The sequence below is a fragment of the Pteropus medius genome, unplaced genomic scaffold (genome assembly GCF_902729225.1).
Source record: "Pteropus medius unplaced genomic scaffold, Ma_sr-lr_union100, whole genome shotgun sequence".
Classification (NCBI taxonomy): Eukaryota; Metazoa; Chordata; class Mammalia; order Chiroptera; family Pteropodidae; genus Pteropus; species Pteropus medius.
The window spans coordinates 489,998-508,900 of NW_024352784.1; the positions used below are offsets into that span (position 1 = coordinate 489,998).

The window sequence follows — 18,903 nt, forward strand, 5'->3', positions numbered from 1 at the left end:
GCCATTCCAGACCATCTATTTGCACACTGATCACTTCTCAACTGGACTATTGAAGCTAACAGTTGCTTGACTTCTTTTGGATAACCTTTGCCTCTTCTGGTTCTTTAAGTTTTGGTATTAAAAAAAAAAAAAGAAATATGAGGTAGAGATTTAATGTCTTTGTTCAAGAACCGAAATCATGGTTTTACACTAAATGGGGATGTGGGATAGATGTAGAAATTAATTAAGATCTGAGAGACTTGAGTGTTTTGAATGTCCAAGGGAAGGAGATCCAAGAAGGGGGAGCTTGAATACATAGGACATTGACTAGATAATTAACAGGCTAAAGTTCCTGAGAAGATCAGGGTAGATAGACTCCAAATCAGAGGCGGAGAGATTGGAATTCAGAGGGGTAGATCTTTGAGTCAACTAGATACAAAGAGACAGTAAGTGTATAGGTATCAATGAGTTTATGAATATATTTTGGGAAATTGAGGAAATTGGACAGCCTATTGCTGTCTTTGTGGAACAGCTGGAGAGGTCATCTGCTGAGAGAGGAGAGGATTTAGCATTTGAAAAAAGTTTAGAACATTAAAAAAATCGATTGCAATGAATGAAGAAATGAACTAACCAGAGACTGTTATATTGAACATTCCTATTAAGGGCTCATTTGAGGTTGGTGGTCATAAATATTAATAAAAATAGCCTGACTTTGAGCATAAATTTCTATAAGAATATTGAACTGTACTTGCACAGGCTTGACTTAAGTATGTCCAAGATGGTTTGTGGTAGAGATATAATAAGTGAGAATGATGGAGGGATTTGGGGAACCCTCTTTAATCAATGTTTACTTTTATTTTCTTTTAACATAGGATTAAAAGTATCATTTAAATCATAAATTTTCCATCTCAAATTTACTTTGGTGTGTGATAAAAAGTGAGGAAACATTAATTTTTTGTCACTTTCTAACAAATTATATCTATAATAATTAAAAGACCTATAGTTAAATAGAATTTTTATGATCTTTGTTAATTCTGGGTTACTCTGTAAACTAGTGAGTACTTCTGGGCTCTGGGATCTATAACTGGTCAATTCGTGTTATCTGTATCATATGTTAGTATCACTTATAAAAAATTTTGTAGTTTTACAATATGTTTTAATGAGGTAATTCTCATTATTTTCCTTCTAAACTTTGTGACTAGTCTTTTTTGTTTTTCTAAATTAACTTTAAAATAATTTGCCAGCTCTTCCCCTGACTCATATTAGTCTTCACTGAACTTGGCTTTCATTTGGGATAGCTTTCTACATCTCATCAGTTTTCTGGATGAGTAGTGTTAGCAAATATTTTGACAACTTCATTTTCTATTGACCTAATTTGTGTGTCTTATCATATATAAACCTAGGTGAAATATCCTCATCTTAGGATTTATCTCATGACATTATCCAGCAACTACTCCACTGCTCCAGTCTCTGAATTCTTCCTCATCTGCTTCCCTAACTACCAGAGTTGGCAGCACTGGCTGTCCCTGCCCCTCAGCCTCCTCTTCCTTCTGGCCATGGGGTCCAACGCCACCCTCCTGATCACCATCCGGCTGGAGGCCTCTCTGCACGAGCCCATGTACTATCTGCTCAGCTTCCTCTCTCTGCTGGACATGGTGCTCTGTCTCACCGTATCCCCAAGGTCCTGGCCATCTTCTGGTTTGACCTCAGGGCCATCAGCTTCTCTGCCTGCTTCCTCCAGATGTTCATTATGAATTGCTTTCTTGCCATGGAGTCCTGCACTTTCATGATCATGGCCTATGACCGCTATGTGGCCATCTGTCACCCACTACGATACCCATCCATCATCACTAACCAATTTGTGGCCAAAGCTAGTGTTTTCATCATGGCTCGGAATGGTTTGCTGCTCTCACCGGTCCCCATTCTCTCTGCTCGGCTTCATTACTGTGGAAAAAATGTCATTGAGAACTGCATCTGTGCCAACTTGTCTGTGTCTAGGCTCTCCTGTGACGACGTCACTCTTAACAGAATCTACCAGTTTGTGGCTGGTTGGACCTTACTGGGCTTGGATTTCATCCTTATCTTCCTCTCCTATGCCTTCATTCTAAGAGCTGTGCTTAATTCAAGGCTGAGGGGGCTGCGGTCAAAGCTTTAAGCACATGTGGCTCCCACTTCATTCTCATTCTCTTCTTCAGCACCATACTGCTGGTTGTGGTGTTAACAAATGTGTCCAGAAAGAGAGTCCCCATGGACATCCTAATCCTGCTCAATGTCCTTCATCACCTCATACCTCCTGCCTTGAACCCTATTGTTTATGGGTTTCGAACCAAAGAGTTAAAGCAGGGGTTTCAGAAGTTGCTACAGAGGAGGCTTTAAATACACAGAAGGGACTCTCTATAGAAACATCTATTCCTATTTCCTCTGTCTTATTTCAGAATTTGTGATTCTAGACAGTAAAATAATGCTCGGAAAGTGAATATTTCCTGCCTACTTTTTGTCCCTTCCATATCAGGGATTACTGTGGATTTCTTAGTACCTGATCAATATTCATTTGCCTAGCTTAGGTAACTAACAGTCTTAGGTACCTAACTTTGTGTCTAGACATTTATAAATTTAAATCATCTGACTTTCATAACAATTCTGCAGGGCAGGGATTATTATTCCACTTTATACATTAGAAAACAAAAATTAATGGAGAAATACTGACAAAGATTCCATCTGGTATCAATTCAAGTGCAGGTGTAACAGACTGCAGAGACTTTCTATGACACAAGATTCCTTCCTCAGGTACAATTGAAGCTCTAGCTCTGCTCTTCAGGCCATGATCTCTGTGTCATTTTTATGAACCTGTTGCTGACAATATGCATCTTCTTTCTAGAATCCCCTCCACCCCAGCCCCAGCTTCAGAGTCGAGAAGAATTAAGGAGAGACACGGAATTCAGAGAGATCACCGTCTTTTCTGATTATGACTGTTTAAGTTTTGGTTACAAAAGATAATACTCATACTAGTACAGTCTGTGCCCAGCAGAAGACAGACACATTCAAAGTCTTTATGGAAAGACTAGGACACCGAGGACCCAAGTGGAAGTGAAGGTGGGAAATTAGAAGACTTGCCATGTAGCCCCATAAACTTGTCAGGTTTATTACATAGCCCTTTTTTTTGTTCACAAGTAGTGGGGAATTTGGGGCTCAGGCTCATCCAATAACCTAACTCAAAGCTTAGACATAATTTTTATTTGCAGAATTTCATATGGTGAAAGCAAAGCCTGCTCTATTAAGAGGTCCTTAGATGCAGGTTCTGGTGAATAGATGTACAGAGCATAAAGAAACAAGGACTTTTTAGACTTTTCAAAATGAATTCCATGGGAACCATTACAGTGATGTCAACTTGCACATAAGAGGAATACACTTAGGGTATAACTGGCCCGCCCAAAACCACAGATGTCAGCTGCTACATGCAGGAGTCGAAGCATGAGGATCTCATCTTGTAAGGTCCGTATAAGCTGAACACCTGAGACAGACAATAACCTGATAGCATCAAGGACACTTGCACTAGAGCTGAAGACTGACTTTTTGACCCGTCATAACCACTGGCTTGGAACCGACGTACAATTCTCTGCGCTGCCAGTCAACAGGGCTGGCTTTGGAGATGTTAAAGGCTTTCATCCCTTTGCTCTCTTGTGGAAGACTTTGTACTTCCCTTCGCTGTGTGTTGTATGTTAACCTGTATGGGTACCTGATCCGTTTATCTGAGGTTCCACTCAATAAACCTGGCATTGTGGAAAGATACAAATGTGTTCAAGAGTGTACTTCAGTAGCCACTTTTCCTGTCTGCAAAAGTAGATTCCAAAATTTTTGAAGGCATTTTAAATGTAAGAGTACTAATCCCTTGTTTGTAACAAATATGATCTTCTCTGTTTTTGAAATGTCTCTTGACTGGTAAATTGTAAATATTGGATAAAAAGGTCTATGTTTTATGCATTAGAGCATAACAAAAACTTGTGAAATGTGGAGAGCTGGGAACTGTTTAATTCCTTTAATTGCAATTCCTCTAATCACAAAAAGGTGATTAGGAAGCATTTTAAAGGAATTTCTTTAAAGAATGAGTGGAACTTGATTATCATTTGGATGTGTGAAGAGAAAAAGATGACTATATTTTCATGCTGTCACTTCTGTGGGTTTTGCCATCTCTAGTCTTTGATTATTTGATAAATTCTGGCATAAGGTTCTCTTATGGGTGAAGACAGAGATTGGGTTGTCCAGATCCAAACATAGTTAACCCGGAGGCATGGTCATGCAGCTATCCTTGTTTTCCCCTGTGAAAAAAACGCACCGTCACATGGTCTTCCCAGAGACACTCATATTCTGAGTACATATCCTAATGTCTCCACACACAAGGGAGAGAATTTTGACAGACTCCTCACTTAAAAATAAACCTAAGTAACTTTCTTAACCTTGAAGTCCAGAACTGGTCACATCTCACTTCCATTTCTGTATACCACTGGCCTTCCCGCAGTCCTAAAATCTATTTTCTTCAAATTTCTTAGATATATTTTGGAATCCCCGAATCACTCTGACCTGATTCCCCCAGAGGTGTATTCTCTTTTACTGTGGTACATAGTCCTTCCAAGACACTAAAGCTTAAGCTGTAAAATAGATCTCTCCTGACTATGGGGAGGGTGGGGGACTTCTTCAGTCACAAGTCCAACTCCAAGTCCAGGGAGGAGTCAGAAATTGGATAATGCTTTCCTCTGTTTGTCCAGCATGATTTACATACTCAAGAAGGACTTAAGCTTGTCAAGATGGAGCAGCAAACCAGATTTATCCTCTCACTTGAAACAACAACAAAATACTGGACAAAATTTGTGAAACAATGGTTCTGAAAACACTGGACATCAGGCAATGAGGCAGTAGAGGACAATGATGCCTGAGTGATAAGAAACAAATGAGGTAAATCCTGTTTACTGGAAAGAAATCTTTGCAACTTATTGGAGAGAGATTCCAGGCCATGTCAAAAGGAGGGCAAACCCAGGTGTAGTCTGACAGTCTCCCTGTGTTGAGGACAAGGGCATGGAAATCCTGGGGAGGTGGGGGGTAGGCCAAGACAGCTAGAATTCAGTGGGTAGAGTATTGAAGAAGCGAGAACTGCATAAAAAGAGAATTCTAAAGATCTACGAAGGGGTCTCATTAAGTATTCAGCACAGTATTGATCAGTGCATGCATGTGTGAAACTATTCAAAAGCATTTGAGGAAACAAAATCCCAAACAAGAACTCACATAATTACAGAGGGAGCTCTAGGATGGCCCTTTTCAGAGTTGTCTAAATTGAGGTGCAGGGGACCAGGCCCTTTTTCCTCTCTTATCAACTAGTCTCTAGATGGGAGTTGCCCCAGACAGGAAGCATAACTTTGGAGGAGGCAGCTCTTTTGCAAAGGGCAATGAACCAAGAGGAACACTTATCATTGTAACTATTTAATGCAAAAGAGTCCTGACCAGCACAGTAAGTCAATGAAGAAAGAAGAGTTTTAAAGATCAGATTAAAAATGGTTAAACTATTGTTGTTTTCATATGATCTAATCATTAAAAATAATAATCAGATTTTTAGAATAGTTATTTGTTCAGTAAGATGTTCAGTTATAAGAAGAACTTAAATCAATAGTTTTCTTTATATCAGCAAAAATTATCTAAAATTAACATACCATTTACGGTAGGAAAAGCATATTAATATGTGGAAATTGGCATTGTTAGAAACACAAGACCTTTAAGGATACTATTTTTAAAATTACGCTTAAAGCATTTAAGTGTAGATCCTGTTAAATGTAGAGATAAACCATGTCCATGAAAAGGACACATGAACATTGTAAGAATGTCAGTTCTCCCCAAATTAATTGATAAATTCAAAGCAATTTCAAGAAAAATTCCAACATGAGGAATGTTACAGTTATTGTAAAGCGTATAGGGAAGGTGAAACTTTCACTAAATGGAAGAGAGTTTTTAAAAAGATTCGAGTCATATCTTATCAGATAATAAAACATACTAAAAAACTCATATAAAATAGTGTGCCTAGTTTAAAGGCCTAGATATAATAAAGAGTTTATAACAGGCAAATGTATATAAGTTAAATTGATATGGGATAATATCATTTACATATATACATATATATAATCTTGATAGACATATAGAAAAACATAGATGGAAAATATACAACAGATTGTTTATACTAGTTCTTTCTGATGGGTGAAATATTGCTGGACTTTCAATGATAAACAATATCATATAATTTGAATGTTAGCATGTCTATTTTTTATTTCATAATCAGAGGAAATTTAAAAACTTCTCTGAATTGGGCTGTATTGTTCAGAGTGAGACTTCCAAGGATGAGTATTGGATTGGTGAGAAAAATCTATGTTTATGAGTAGAAAACAAATGTAACAAGTCAACGAATTCAAGGACACACGTAAAGGTCACCAGTTAGGAACTCACAGAGAAACAAAAAATAAGGATGGGAGCTGTGGGGACTACAAAGCTGTCTTTTCACTTTTTATTGGCTTGATTGTAGCATCTCTTTTGAAATTTCAGTTGTGGCTATCAGTCTGTTCCGGGGCTACCTTTGCACAGTACTATTGTTTTCCAGGTGTATTACTCTCAGCACAAGTGAATAGAGAGCTGTGCTACCAAGTTCTCAGCAGAAAAGGCTCCTGCCCTATTTGCCCATGGAGTTGTCATCTCTTTTTTCTCCTCGTTGTATCGGTTACGGGTGGGCCCAATTTTCCTGTGCAGTATAAAGGCACAGGAAGCTCCATGAGGCAGCAGACGACTACAATTACACCAGTCCCAAACAGATTTATAAAAGGACACCAGAAGAATAAGTTTCTGCCCATTTTCTAATGTAAGGTAGCTTTCAGGCGATGATGTCTGCAGGTGGATCAGATGAGACAAAAAGGAAATTAAATAGAATATTTTATTACCTAACTAAATTGTCTAAAATCAGTGGGAGATACTACAGGGTAAAAATTTGTATCTCAAATGATTTCTCTGTTGAACATATTTTTTGCCTGAGATCTAAACCTCTTCCAGACTTTTCTCAGATTTATTCTAGTCTTCACTGAGAAAAAAAAAAAAAACATATAAAGTTTAGGTCACTCAGAAAGCACTCAATAGTTTAGGTCACTCAGAAAGCACTCAAACATTGGAGTTCTTATAAAGAAGGAGGTTGCTTTTTAGTCTCTTTTTCTACATTTTCACTGATGTTTGTGTGTCAGGCTTATATATCAGATCCCCAGCTTCTGGTTTCTAGACAAGTTCTTACCTCAGTTGCAAATCACTTCATCCTTTATATTCCAACTTCTTACTTGCAGGAGCACCATAAGACAGAGTCTGCAAAGGTCTCAGCCCCTCATTCCTCAAGTCTGTTTCTTGAGCCACTTTTTCCCTTCTGGGTCTAAGAAGCGGGGCAGGAAAGGAACAAAGAGCTCATAAAACTCTCAAGATTTATTCATTAAAGTCCCAGGATAGCAACCGCTATGGCTGATACATTGTCAAGGACTCATCTTTTTATGTCTTCTGTAAGTTTCAAGGTCAAATTTCAGGTAGGATAGCACAGGCTGTACTGGATCTAGATAGAAAGAGTGGTAAGGCAGGCAGTGGTCCTTTTCTAATAGGCAATCTCCAATAAACAGGGAGAAAAAGGAAATGAGGAGGTGAGAGGTATGGTGACTTTGAATGTATTAGCATCTAGAAATCTGAGCACCTCTGTAAGGAGCCTCCTACTTTCTCCTTCTTCTCTCTCCTTTCTACAACATGGTCTCATTTCATTGTTTGGTTAGGAGACTTGGTGAAGATAGAGAATTGGGCTTCATCTTCCCTGACCAGGAAAGAAAGGAGGTTTTTAAATCCTACAACAGGATAAAGGGTGCTGAGTTTAGTATTTCACTGGACACCAAGGATATAGATACAGAAAAAATATTGATGAAGAAGCTTCCCCCTAACTCTGTCCCAGTTTAAACTGGAGAAAGAAAACTTTCTTAAACTTATAGAAAGCTCTCATGTTTAGCCAAACTCAGCTTCTCTGTGATCTCTTTCTGATGGTTCTAGTTTTTCCCTTTCTCCCAAGATAGCCATTCATATATTTTGAAGTTATCACTGATGTCCTTATTTTATGCAGGCTACACATCTATAATTTGTAACAATGAACCCCTTAAAGGAATCAATAACTTTTTAGGATGCTCCAGGTGGACTAACCAAACAGTTGAGAAAAGAAGTGGAAGAATGAGCAGAACAGAATAGCAGAGAGGAGAAAAGAAAATCAAAGAGAACCCAGGACTGAATTTTGGAAACCGATGCCAAGGTAGTGGATGAAAAACATGTCGGGAAATGAGAAGGAGGTCAGGAGGTATGAGATAAATCAAGAGACTGTGATACAAATTAAACCAAAGAGCATGTTTCAATGAAGAGGATTTGATCAATTGTTTTAGCAAGTTTCAACAATCTGATTTTTTGAGAGCCATTTTGATGAAACTGATGGGGATGGAAGCCACATTGAAGTGAGTTATAAAATGGATACCGGGTGAGGAAGTGGAGACAATACGTATAACAGTCCTTGAGAAAATTTTGGGTGTGAAGGGAAGGCGAGAGAAAAATAGCTGCAAGGCTAGAAAGAGGCTTTTTAATTTTTATTTTTAAAGATGAAAGATACTGGAGAATGTTTGAAAGACAGGGCAGATCCAGTAAATAAGGAACTATGACTCAAAATTAAAAAACTAGAATGCACAATTGATAGTATAAATATAGGCTAGGAAGGCTAGGATTCGATGTAGAAGTGGAAAGTTTGACATTTTGTCATTTTAATGGGAGGAATCAAGGAAAGAATGGGAGAATGCAAGTAAATTTGTAAGCTTTATTTTGGGGAAGTTGAAAATTTCACTGGGCACCTTCTCTTTGTGAGATAGTAGTTGATGTCACCTTCCGAGAGAAGAAGAGTTCAGGATTGAAAAAGAATGAAGAAGGTTTGAAAAATGTCTTGGCAAGAGGGGATGGTTGATCAGGAAAACTCTGTAGGATAGACAGGCAATACTGAGGGCCCACTTAAAGTTGATAACTATAAATTAAAGTAAAAACAACTTTTCTCATTGTTTTAGGCTTATTCCAGGAGCACTGAGATGGTCAGGTGCACACTTTGGAAAATGAATAGTTATATTCAAATTGGACTGGGGTTTTAGCAAAGGACCGATTTAATCAATTTTACATTCTATTTTCTTCTAGTATACCATGAGCATGAGGAAATGATACAACAAAATTATCCATCTCAATTTATATTGATGTATGGTAGGAGGTGAGGACTCAATTAAAGGTTTCCCATCCCCCAATTGTCAACAATTATCTCCAATTATCTCAAAAATATCTATTAAAGAAACTTTTTATCTGTCATAGATTTGATGCATTCTAAATTATAGAGTAGATTATTGTAAAAACTAGGTGAGTTTTGGCAGATCTCCTTTATACTACTAACATTTTACTTTTCTTACACTGGTACCATGATGACCTAATTTGTTGCACATTTTTAATATTGTGAGGTTACTCCCTATTATTCTTTTTTCAAATCTAGTTTTTACAGATTCATTTTTCTTCAAAGACAAAAGCATTATTTGTTAAGTCTCACCACTCTACCTTTAAAAAATTGACTTCGGTTTGCCTTATTTGGGAAGAATCTCTTATATGTAATCAGCTTCCTAAAGAGTAAGTGAGAGGGCTATTTTTGAAGTTAATTAAAAAAATTACTTTTTGTATCTGCTCTTACAAATAGTCAAGATTAGCCTTCTCAGCTCGATTAATTCCATGGCCTCACCCAGCAATGACTCTACTGCCTCAGTCTCCAAATTCTTCCTCATATGCCTTCCTAACTACCAGAGGTAGCAGCACTGGCTGTCTCTGCCCCTCAGCCTCTTTTTCTTCCTGGCCATTCCTCCTGGTCACTATCTGTCTGAGGACTCTCTGCATGAGCCCATGTGCTACCTGCCTCCTCTCTCTGCTGGACACGGTGCTCTTCCTCACCGTCATCCCCAAGGTCCTGGCCATCTTCTAGTTTGACCTCAGGGCCATCAGCTTCTCTGCCTGCTTCCTCCAGATATTCATCATGAACAGTTTCCTTCCCATGGAGTCCTGCACATTCATAATCATGGCCTATGACCACTATGTGGCCATCTGTCACTCACTACTATACCTATTCATCATCACTGACTAATTTGTGGCCAGGGCTAGTGTCTTCATTATTACACAAAACGCCCTTTTACTGCATCCATTTCTATCCTCACTGCCCAGCTCTGTTATTCTGGAAAAAATGTCATTGAGAATTGCATCTGTGCCAACCTGTCTGTGTCCAAGCTTTCCTGTGAAATTTTACCCTTAACAGAATCTACTAGTTAGTAGCTGGTCAGACCTTACTGGGCTCAGATTTCATCCTTATATTTCTTTCCTACACATTTATTCTAAGAACTGTTTTTAAATTAAAGGCCGAGGGGGCTGCATTCAAGGCCCTGAGCACGTGTGGCTCTCACTTCATTCTCATTCTGTTCTTCAGCACCATCTCGCTGGTTGCAGTGTCAACAAATGTGTCCAAGAAGAGGATCCCCATGGACATCCTGACCCTACTCTATGTCCTTCATCACCTCATACCTCCTGTCTTGAACTCTATTGTATATGAGGTTCAGACCAAAGAGATAAAACAAGGAATTCAGAAATTGCTGCGTAGAGGCATGAGAATATGAAGAAAAGATTTATAACTCATTTTTCCCTTCCTCCTCCGTGATTTTACCTAGGCAACGAGTTAGAGAAATGCCTGTGAGTATTTGTAATAAGTAAACACTGAGGCTCACTTCATAACTGATACAGATACCTTTCTTTGTTCTCCTCTCCTAGTTTAGGTGGAGGTAGGCAAGTGTGAGAAACTCATATTTCTTGAGTAACAGTTTTGAGCCAGGCAATTGTATTTAAGTAATTTAATCTTCACAACATTCTTGAAGATATCATTGCTTCTGTTTTACAGTAAAAAAAAAAAATGATACTTTTAAAAGAGGTAACTGCCAAAGATCACATATCTGGGAAGCGATGGAGATTGAAATCTAGTCTCTTTCTGCAGAATGGCCCTTCTGTACAATTGAAGCTGGAGACCAGGCTTCCACCATACTCTTCTTTGGCTTTAGTTTTGTCTTTTTGGTCATCCATAGGTATATTCTGCCTGTACCTACTTCCTTGAGAGCCAGAGTGTTCTCAGAGAAGGCAGGGCTGCAGGAAAAGAGTATTCATAATAATATAAAGCAATGCCATGTTTCTATTCTATCCTACATAATCTCATTACCTTCAAGGAGTCTTGCATATGAGGATACAGGTTGTAAGAGGGCATGCCAATGGAGTAGGAAACAGAGAAACTGACTAGAACAGTGGGTTGGCCACCTCCCTAAATGTTCGAGCTACACATGCAGTGAACTGGAAATCAAGTCTCATTTGATCTGTTGACTGCCCAAGAGCTCTAGTTAAAGGTTGGAAGACATGACATAGTATCAGGTTACTGAATAATAGTGGGTCAAGTCAGGAGAAAAGACATTGCACCCATTATTTTTAGAAAATGTAATGTAAGCAGTTGGTAAGTGGGTATTGGAGACTGGAAACCAAAAAAGAGGATGAAGTAACACAGAGTTGGTACCTGAAGAAAGAATCTTACAACTGAGAAAAGGTTAGGTCATTAGAACATAGAATGTTGGGGATGGGCCCTTTAACTGGGTTTCATAACTCTGAGGATGAATTCTGACTCTAATTGGTACTAGTGTCATGGGAGTTCAGAGGAGGTGCCTTTTGAGCTGGCTCTTAGATGTCTGAGGACTGGACTCTATCCTGCTGCTGTTGATACCACTGATGGAGTTCAGTGACACTGATTTGATCCAGGCAGCTCTAAAATTTGAACCCAAACCCAAACCAAACCCAAAACTCATTCAACTAACCAGTCAACCAACCAACCAAACAACCAACCAACCATTCCTGGAGACAAGAATCAACTCCACTGCCAGCATGATGAGTCATTGCTAAGAAATACTGATGAGAGAGAAACAGACACAGAGACAGAAACAGAAACAGAGGAAGAAGCAAGTGTCCCTTCCACCGCTTTAACTTTCCAGTCTTTTTCTGTTGCTCTCTGTGGGTGCAAACTAAGAGGACCCAGCTGATAAAGAAGAGCCCCAGAGTCTGAAGGCCAGCATCACAAAGCAGAGTTTGGCTGAGAGGGTTTGGGACTGAGAGATAAGAGTTAATGACTGCACAGCTCCTCTTTGTTCTGAGTCTGAAACCTATGACAACAGGAGGGACAGCTGTAACAGCATCTTGAAGTGCACAATGCCTCCTAGGGAACTGGAAACAGAATCTAGTCTTCTGGTGCAGGCAGGCAAAGAGACATGATAGGGGCAGCTTTCATAACCAGGAAAGAATTTGGTATTAAGCTGGCAGCAAGAATAGAGATTGACTGCCCCACACTGGCAATTAGATAGAGTAACTACAACTCATTGCTGGTGTGAGCCCCAGGGGCAGAGTCTCCAAAGCCATTAAAATGATGCACATTTGCCTACAAGAAGAGGCTCTTAATATCCTCAGGCTTGGCTCTCATTTCCTCAAGCCAGAGCCACAGCTGTGACTCGGTATTTGTCATTTTTTTTTTTAAAAGCAAATTTTCTAATAGAGCTTCTCTCCATCTCTTGGCTTCTAGAAGAGTTTTATTCACCACCATCTTCCTACTGTCCCTCAAAGGATAGAATTGCCAACTTCAACACTGATTGCCTAAAACGATACTAATAATCTTGTCGTCTTTATGTATTACTAATAATGATAGCAATAATAATAAAATGAAAAGCTCAAATGTTTTGAGCACTTGTGAAATAATAGTTTGTGCATGATAATCTTTAATTTTTATAAGAGCTTTCTGTGAGTGATTATAAAATGAGTTTTACAAAAATCTAGCAGAAAGGATATAATTCATATAAATTATCTATAATTTATATATAATTATATATAGAAATTATATATAATTATATATATATAATTCGTATGGTCTGGTGATATTTTCAAACATTTGGTCCATTCTTTTGGTCTCTCTAGGAGTGCTTTCTCTACCTCATCTATGCCTTTACCCAGGGTGCAAACCCAGAAGGGACTCAAAAAGGAGTATTTTTAGCTGGTCAAAATTAAGATTTAATTCCTGGACCAGGCTTCTCTAGGTTAACGTAAATAGCCAACATAATTATGAGAAGCTTGGATCAAACTGGGTGTACTCAGGAAAAGAAACTACCAACTTGTAGTAGAGATTTGTCAAGAATGTAGGGACCAACACCTCCGTTGTCATTCTTCATAGTGACTAGCACAATTATGGCATGTTGTGGGGCTCAGTAAACATTCTCTTACTTATGATACCGGAGTGGCTAAGTAAAGAGTTAACAGATAGTATCTACAATGGCTCTCTAGTTCCATAGTATTAGAGCCCTAAATAAAAGGAAAGGACAAACCATATACTTGAGGTTAGACCTCAGCTCTGATTCTGACAAGAGAGGGTAAGAGGACCATAGTTTCTCAGACGATTGTCAAGCCCAGTGTAAGTGGTTCAAGAAACTAAACACAATGGTCCTAAGACAGGTTTTGTGGTAATGCCACATCCAGTTAAAGGTAATGGGGGAGCAGCGTTACTCAAAGAGCCAGATCTTAAAGGGCAAACACAACTCTGTTATAAAGTTCCCGTAACATTAAAAAATGAGCTTAGTAGAAATCTTTGAACCTTGTCTTGAGTGGATAGAATGAATGATCGTAAACTAAAGGCATTTTAAATTGGTTGGATATGAAAGGCACAAATGTACAGTTATAAGATAAATAAGTCCTGAAGAATGTAATGTAAAATGTCATGACTACAGCTGACACTGCTGTATGGTCTATTTGAAAGTTCAGTAAATTTTGAGAGTTCTTATCACAAGGAAAAAAATATATACATATATATTTGTATTTGTATGAGATGTTAGATATTAACTAATTGTGGTAATCATTTCACAATAAGTATAAGTCAAGTCATTATGCTGTATACTTTAAACGTATACAGTACTATATCTCAATTACATCTCAAAACTGAGAGAAAAGAAATGATGGGGTACAGATGTTTTATCAGTTCAACTAAGAAACTGTGGAATCACTTTGCTGATATAGACTGACTATGATCCAATTTTAATGGAAGAAGAGTGTAGTAAGAACATGAGAAAGAGGAAGGGAGTGGCTTACCAATAGTCACTCACCTCATTAGCTGGTTTGCAGGTTAGTTCCATTTGCATGAGTAATGTGTAATAAACACAGAGCCTTTTGAAAGAATGTCTGAAACCATTGTACACTGTTATTCAGGAACAGAGCAGATTTTAATCAAGACCCATTGGCAAGAAAGAGCAACAAGTCACCTGGAATTAAATATCTGGAGGATAAAGGGAGTCTATGGCGACCATTGCTCAAAACAAAGACCTAAGTACTCCTAAGTGAATGAAACTGCGTTTTCCACATATAAAATAGAATTTGGGAGCCTCTCAGTATGCACTTAGGGAATCTCCAGTGGTACTTCTGAATCTAGCTCTTGTATAAGCAAAGGGAGAGAAGTGTAGGAGGTTTTAGGGGCTCAATCTGGGAGAGATTCACATCATTTTCTCTATTATTCCACTGGCCAGACTCCTCACACAGATCCAGATGCCTATAAGAGAGGCTGGGTCACTGAATATTCATTTCTTAAGACAAACGATCTGAGAGACTCTTGCATGTAAAATATATGTAACTGCTTCTCAAATCAGACTACCCAAATTTTCATCTATTTCCTGTATGTAGCACAAAGTTCAAGATCTCCAGGAGTATATGGTCTTCTCCATCAAGTTCCAGATGTGATTCCTCTTGGGCCAGTCATTTCCTCCTCCCACTACTTATTGAATGGTAGAGCAGAAACTGGGGACCAGCAATAAAGATTCCCAGGTAGAAGTGAAGCATGAATTCATTTAGGAGTAATTTGTCAATGGTAATGCTAAAATACTTTGGGGACAGGCATGGCAACATTTTCACCTTCTGTCAGTTCAGTAAGCTCTCTGACTACATACAGACAATGTTCTCTGGGAGAAATTGTCCTGGCCATTGTTTTCTATGTCTCCTTGTTCTGCCTTTTGGAGGTTGTACCTTCTTAAGTCTCCAAACTGACATTAAGCAAATGAGGCTCTGGAGCACATGACTTCTTTTGCAGATACTGCATTTGATGTCTGCCTCCTGTTGATAATATTAGGATCAATAATTATCTTAAGTCTTAATCAAAAATTTTCTTTAAAAGCCACGCTCGTGTTTTGATTGTTGAAGCATCACTTCAAAGACAAAAGACATCTATCTCAAATAAATATATTGCCAGCTATACTACTAGGTTAAGAGCCAGTCTACACTACCTATTAAGTTAGTCATTTCAGAAAGCTTTGGTTAACTTAGTTGACTGACTTTTTGAATGACCCTGCTTTTCTCTTCCTGCTTAATTCTTGTTCCTATGTTTTAAATCCATCAATAAAGAGTAAACCCATAAAACCCTTGGCATCTCACTCTTGACTTCAATAAAGGCAGAACCTTAAGTTTGTTCTCTCTCTCTTTCTCTCTCTCTCTCTCTCTCTCTACTCTTGACTTTGCTATGTGGCCCCAGGCATACTGCATACCTTGCAAGACTTGTGAGTAATAAATCTTAGTTTTTCTAAGCTTCCTGATGATTGTTGCTGAGGTGAATTTTCTAACCATTATAAGAACTAAAGGGCTAATGTAGTCTCAACAGTGGCTCTAATTGGAGGAAATGTCTGTGGGCTTTCTGCCCAGGTGAGTGCCTCCAGGCATTTCTAGCCAATAACATCACTATCCATAGGCTGAGAACTACACAAAGCACATCACACACCCAAAGAGTTTTCTTATGCATGATCAAAATATATATATTTTTAATTGTCTTTTCTCTCGCCCCATGCCACTTCTTTTCTACTTAATTGTTTCTTTCCAAGGCTGTCAGATTTGAGTAGGATAGCTAAACATAAAATCTAGTCTCTTCTCAGGGCTGGTTTCTATGAGGCTTAGTTACTCAAAAGTATTCTAATTGATCCTCTTAATCTTTGATCTCTCAAGCAGTAGGACAATTCTTTGACTCCATTCTTATGAACTTTGTCTATTATCATTGAATTTATACTTGAAAATCAGCCAACTTTTTGCTAAGCTCATCTATTTCTCACAATAACTTTTCAAATGGAATCAATAATCGCAAATACACATGATTATTTTGAATTGTTCCAATCATTTCTCCTAGAGTTACCATTTAGTAGGCATGTCAGCTTTTCTTGTTATGAGATCTTTATAGCATTTGATGTCAACTTTCTCACTGTCTACAGCCTTTATCAGGATAACTTACCAGCTGTTGAAACAAACAATTCCAATTTGTTGGTAGTTTAACACAACACAATTTTATTTTTTGAAGTATTCAGTCCAATGTACATGGAAGGGGGAATCTCTTGTCCACTCAATCATTCAGGGATCTAGAGTTCTCTGCTGTGTGGTTCCACTATTTTCTAAGGCTTTATGTCTTCCAGCAGATTGTCTGCAACTGGCCAAAAGTGGAGAAAGAAAGATACTGTAGAGACATGAAGGAGGTTGTTAAGATTATGCCTGGAAGAGGTGAATGCCATTTCCTTGGCCAGATTTAGTCTTATAACCCACATAATTTCAGGTGAGCCTGGAAAATTTAAATTTGTCTGTGTGTCTAGGAGGAAGAAGAATTCTGTTTGCTAAACTTAGCCTTGTCTCTGTCACTTACATACATTGATTGTCAACTGAAATCTAAGTTGCGGAATGGAAAGGATAAGAAGTGAAAGGATAACTATGGAAGATTTTGTGGCTTTCTTGATCTTTCTGACACACAGTCAGCCCTTGAGCCTGGTCTGCTTTTCATTTGCTTCTTCCAGATATCTTATTACCTCATAGGTTTTATTTTAGACTCATAAGAGAGAGGCAGAAGGGTCTTTTTATATCCCTTCCATCTTTCCCAGGCCCCCACCCCATCATTTGTGGTAGAAAAAAGAGAGGGCCACTGTGTGGAGCATTGGTAACCTGCATCTCAGGAGTAGAAATTCAATGGATGGGGTGCAGGGATTTGAATCCCTCCCCAGAACCAGTCCCTAGCTCAAGACTGTCCAAACATATTCCTGAAACTTGCCTCGACTTTCTGCTGTGATGTCGTCAGAGCCCAGTATTTGATTCAAATAAGCAATACATATTGTTTCAGATTTGAGTGTATGCAGAATTTGTGAACTGTCAGGAGATACTGTTGTTAGGACATGTTTTGGAGAGGGGAATAGATGAGTGATATTCTAGGGAAGAACAAACTTTGGTAGATTTTCTCAACAGACTCACTGAATTTATTGCATTCACTTGAATGTTTATAATAAAATTAAGAACTGTGTTCTGTTCAATAAAAGGGCTGAGAGTTTCCTTAGACTTATGCTTGCTTACTCCTGTGCAAGTAAATATGATTTGTCTGTAGACTGAGCCAAAAGAGAGATATTAATGGGTCCAGGTGTTCTGCCTTCTCACAGCTGAAGTGAGAGCAGTTTCTTTGACTTCCAAGGTATGCTGTTGACCTAAGTCTGAGTAACTCTGTACACTGCATTTATCTAGCCAATTAACATGTCAGCAAGAACTTATTTCTGAGATTATAACATTTCCTTTCTCCATTGTGGGGTAAATTTGGCTTTGCTTAATATCATAACTTCATTTTCTTTTTGCACCATCATCTTTTTATCTTAACCAAATGGATTGCATATTTCACCAAAATAATAAAAATGTTGTAATGACCACTACGTCTCATTCTTCCTGGTCTCCACAGAATGACAAACGGATCAATATATCTAAATGCTCTTGAGAAAGAGCCTCCTGATATTCATTTTTAGCATAAAGAGACTTGAATTTTAAGTTTAGAAGTCAGGTTTCATATCCTGGCTGCGCTATTGCCTGCTGTATGAATTGGGAAGACAATTTAAACTCTCTATATTTCAGTTTAATTGCCTCACAAACAATGATAAGAGCAATTATTTCAGTTTGATTTTTTGATTCTATTATGTATATAATATCATTAAGTACAATCACTCAATATCTTTGTTATTTTTACTTCCTTATCCACTGTCTTTTTTTTCTCTCCCACCCTTCTTTTTTACCACCTTCCTTTTTAACCTTTTTTTACCACTACTTTTTTCTCTATCCCACCTGTGTTCTTCCTCTTTCATTCTCTCTTTCTATTCTTTTTAAAAGAAGCTATAGTAAGTTATTCTGTTCTAGACTGTGACACCAGAACTTTATCTTTTTAGAATCTCTTTCTTCAAAATGGGTCACCATTAACTCATACCTTCAGGATCAATTGATTGCTTTAGATAAATCTCAATATATCTGTCAGGTAGATAAAATACAGCTAACCAGCTTAAGTACCTGTCCAGCTGGATTCAGAGAGAGAGAGAGAATAATTATGTGAACAGAGCTAACAGGGTTTTAGAGTACAAACATTTGTTATTTAGGGACATTTTCTTATGCTTCACACTGAAAGTTTATTCCAAACCACTGCGTGGGTAAATGAGTCCTGTCTTCCTTGTAAAAAGCAGTTCTGACTTCCATTTCATGGCAGAACATAACACGAAAAATCTTTTTGCTGTTAATAACAAAGTAAAATATAATAAACGTCATTTCAAATGCATATGTTTAAAAGAAAGTAAGGAAATTTGCTAGTGGTCAGAAGGAATGAGAGATGAAAATAACATTGAACTATGGCTGTAATGGGAACATTTATCAGTTTCTACAACAAAAAGTTTGCATTTTAAATAA

At 38.1% G+C, this 18,903-nt stretch overlaps 1 protein-coding gene and 1 pseudogene across 1 annotated transcript; both read left to right on the top strand.

Moving 5' to 3' along the window:
• The first annotated feature begins 1,412 nt into the window (after positions 1-1,412).
• LOC120590105 (olfactory receptor 56A1-like) lies at positions 1,413-2,355 on the top strand. The gene is given in 3 exon segments (XM_039847743.1): positions 1,413-1,647; positions 1,650-2,096; positions 2,099-2,355. Coding segments are annotated over 3 exon segments (939 nt in total).
• Positions 2,356-8,342: 5,987 nt separating this feature from the next.
• On the top strand, positions 8,343-10,742 carry LOC120590458 (olfactory receptor 56A1-like; annotated as a pseudogene).
• The last annotated feature ends 8,161 nt before the right edge of the window (positions 10,743-18,903 follow it).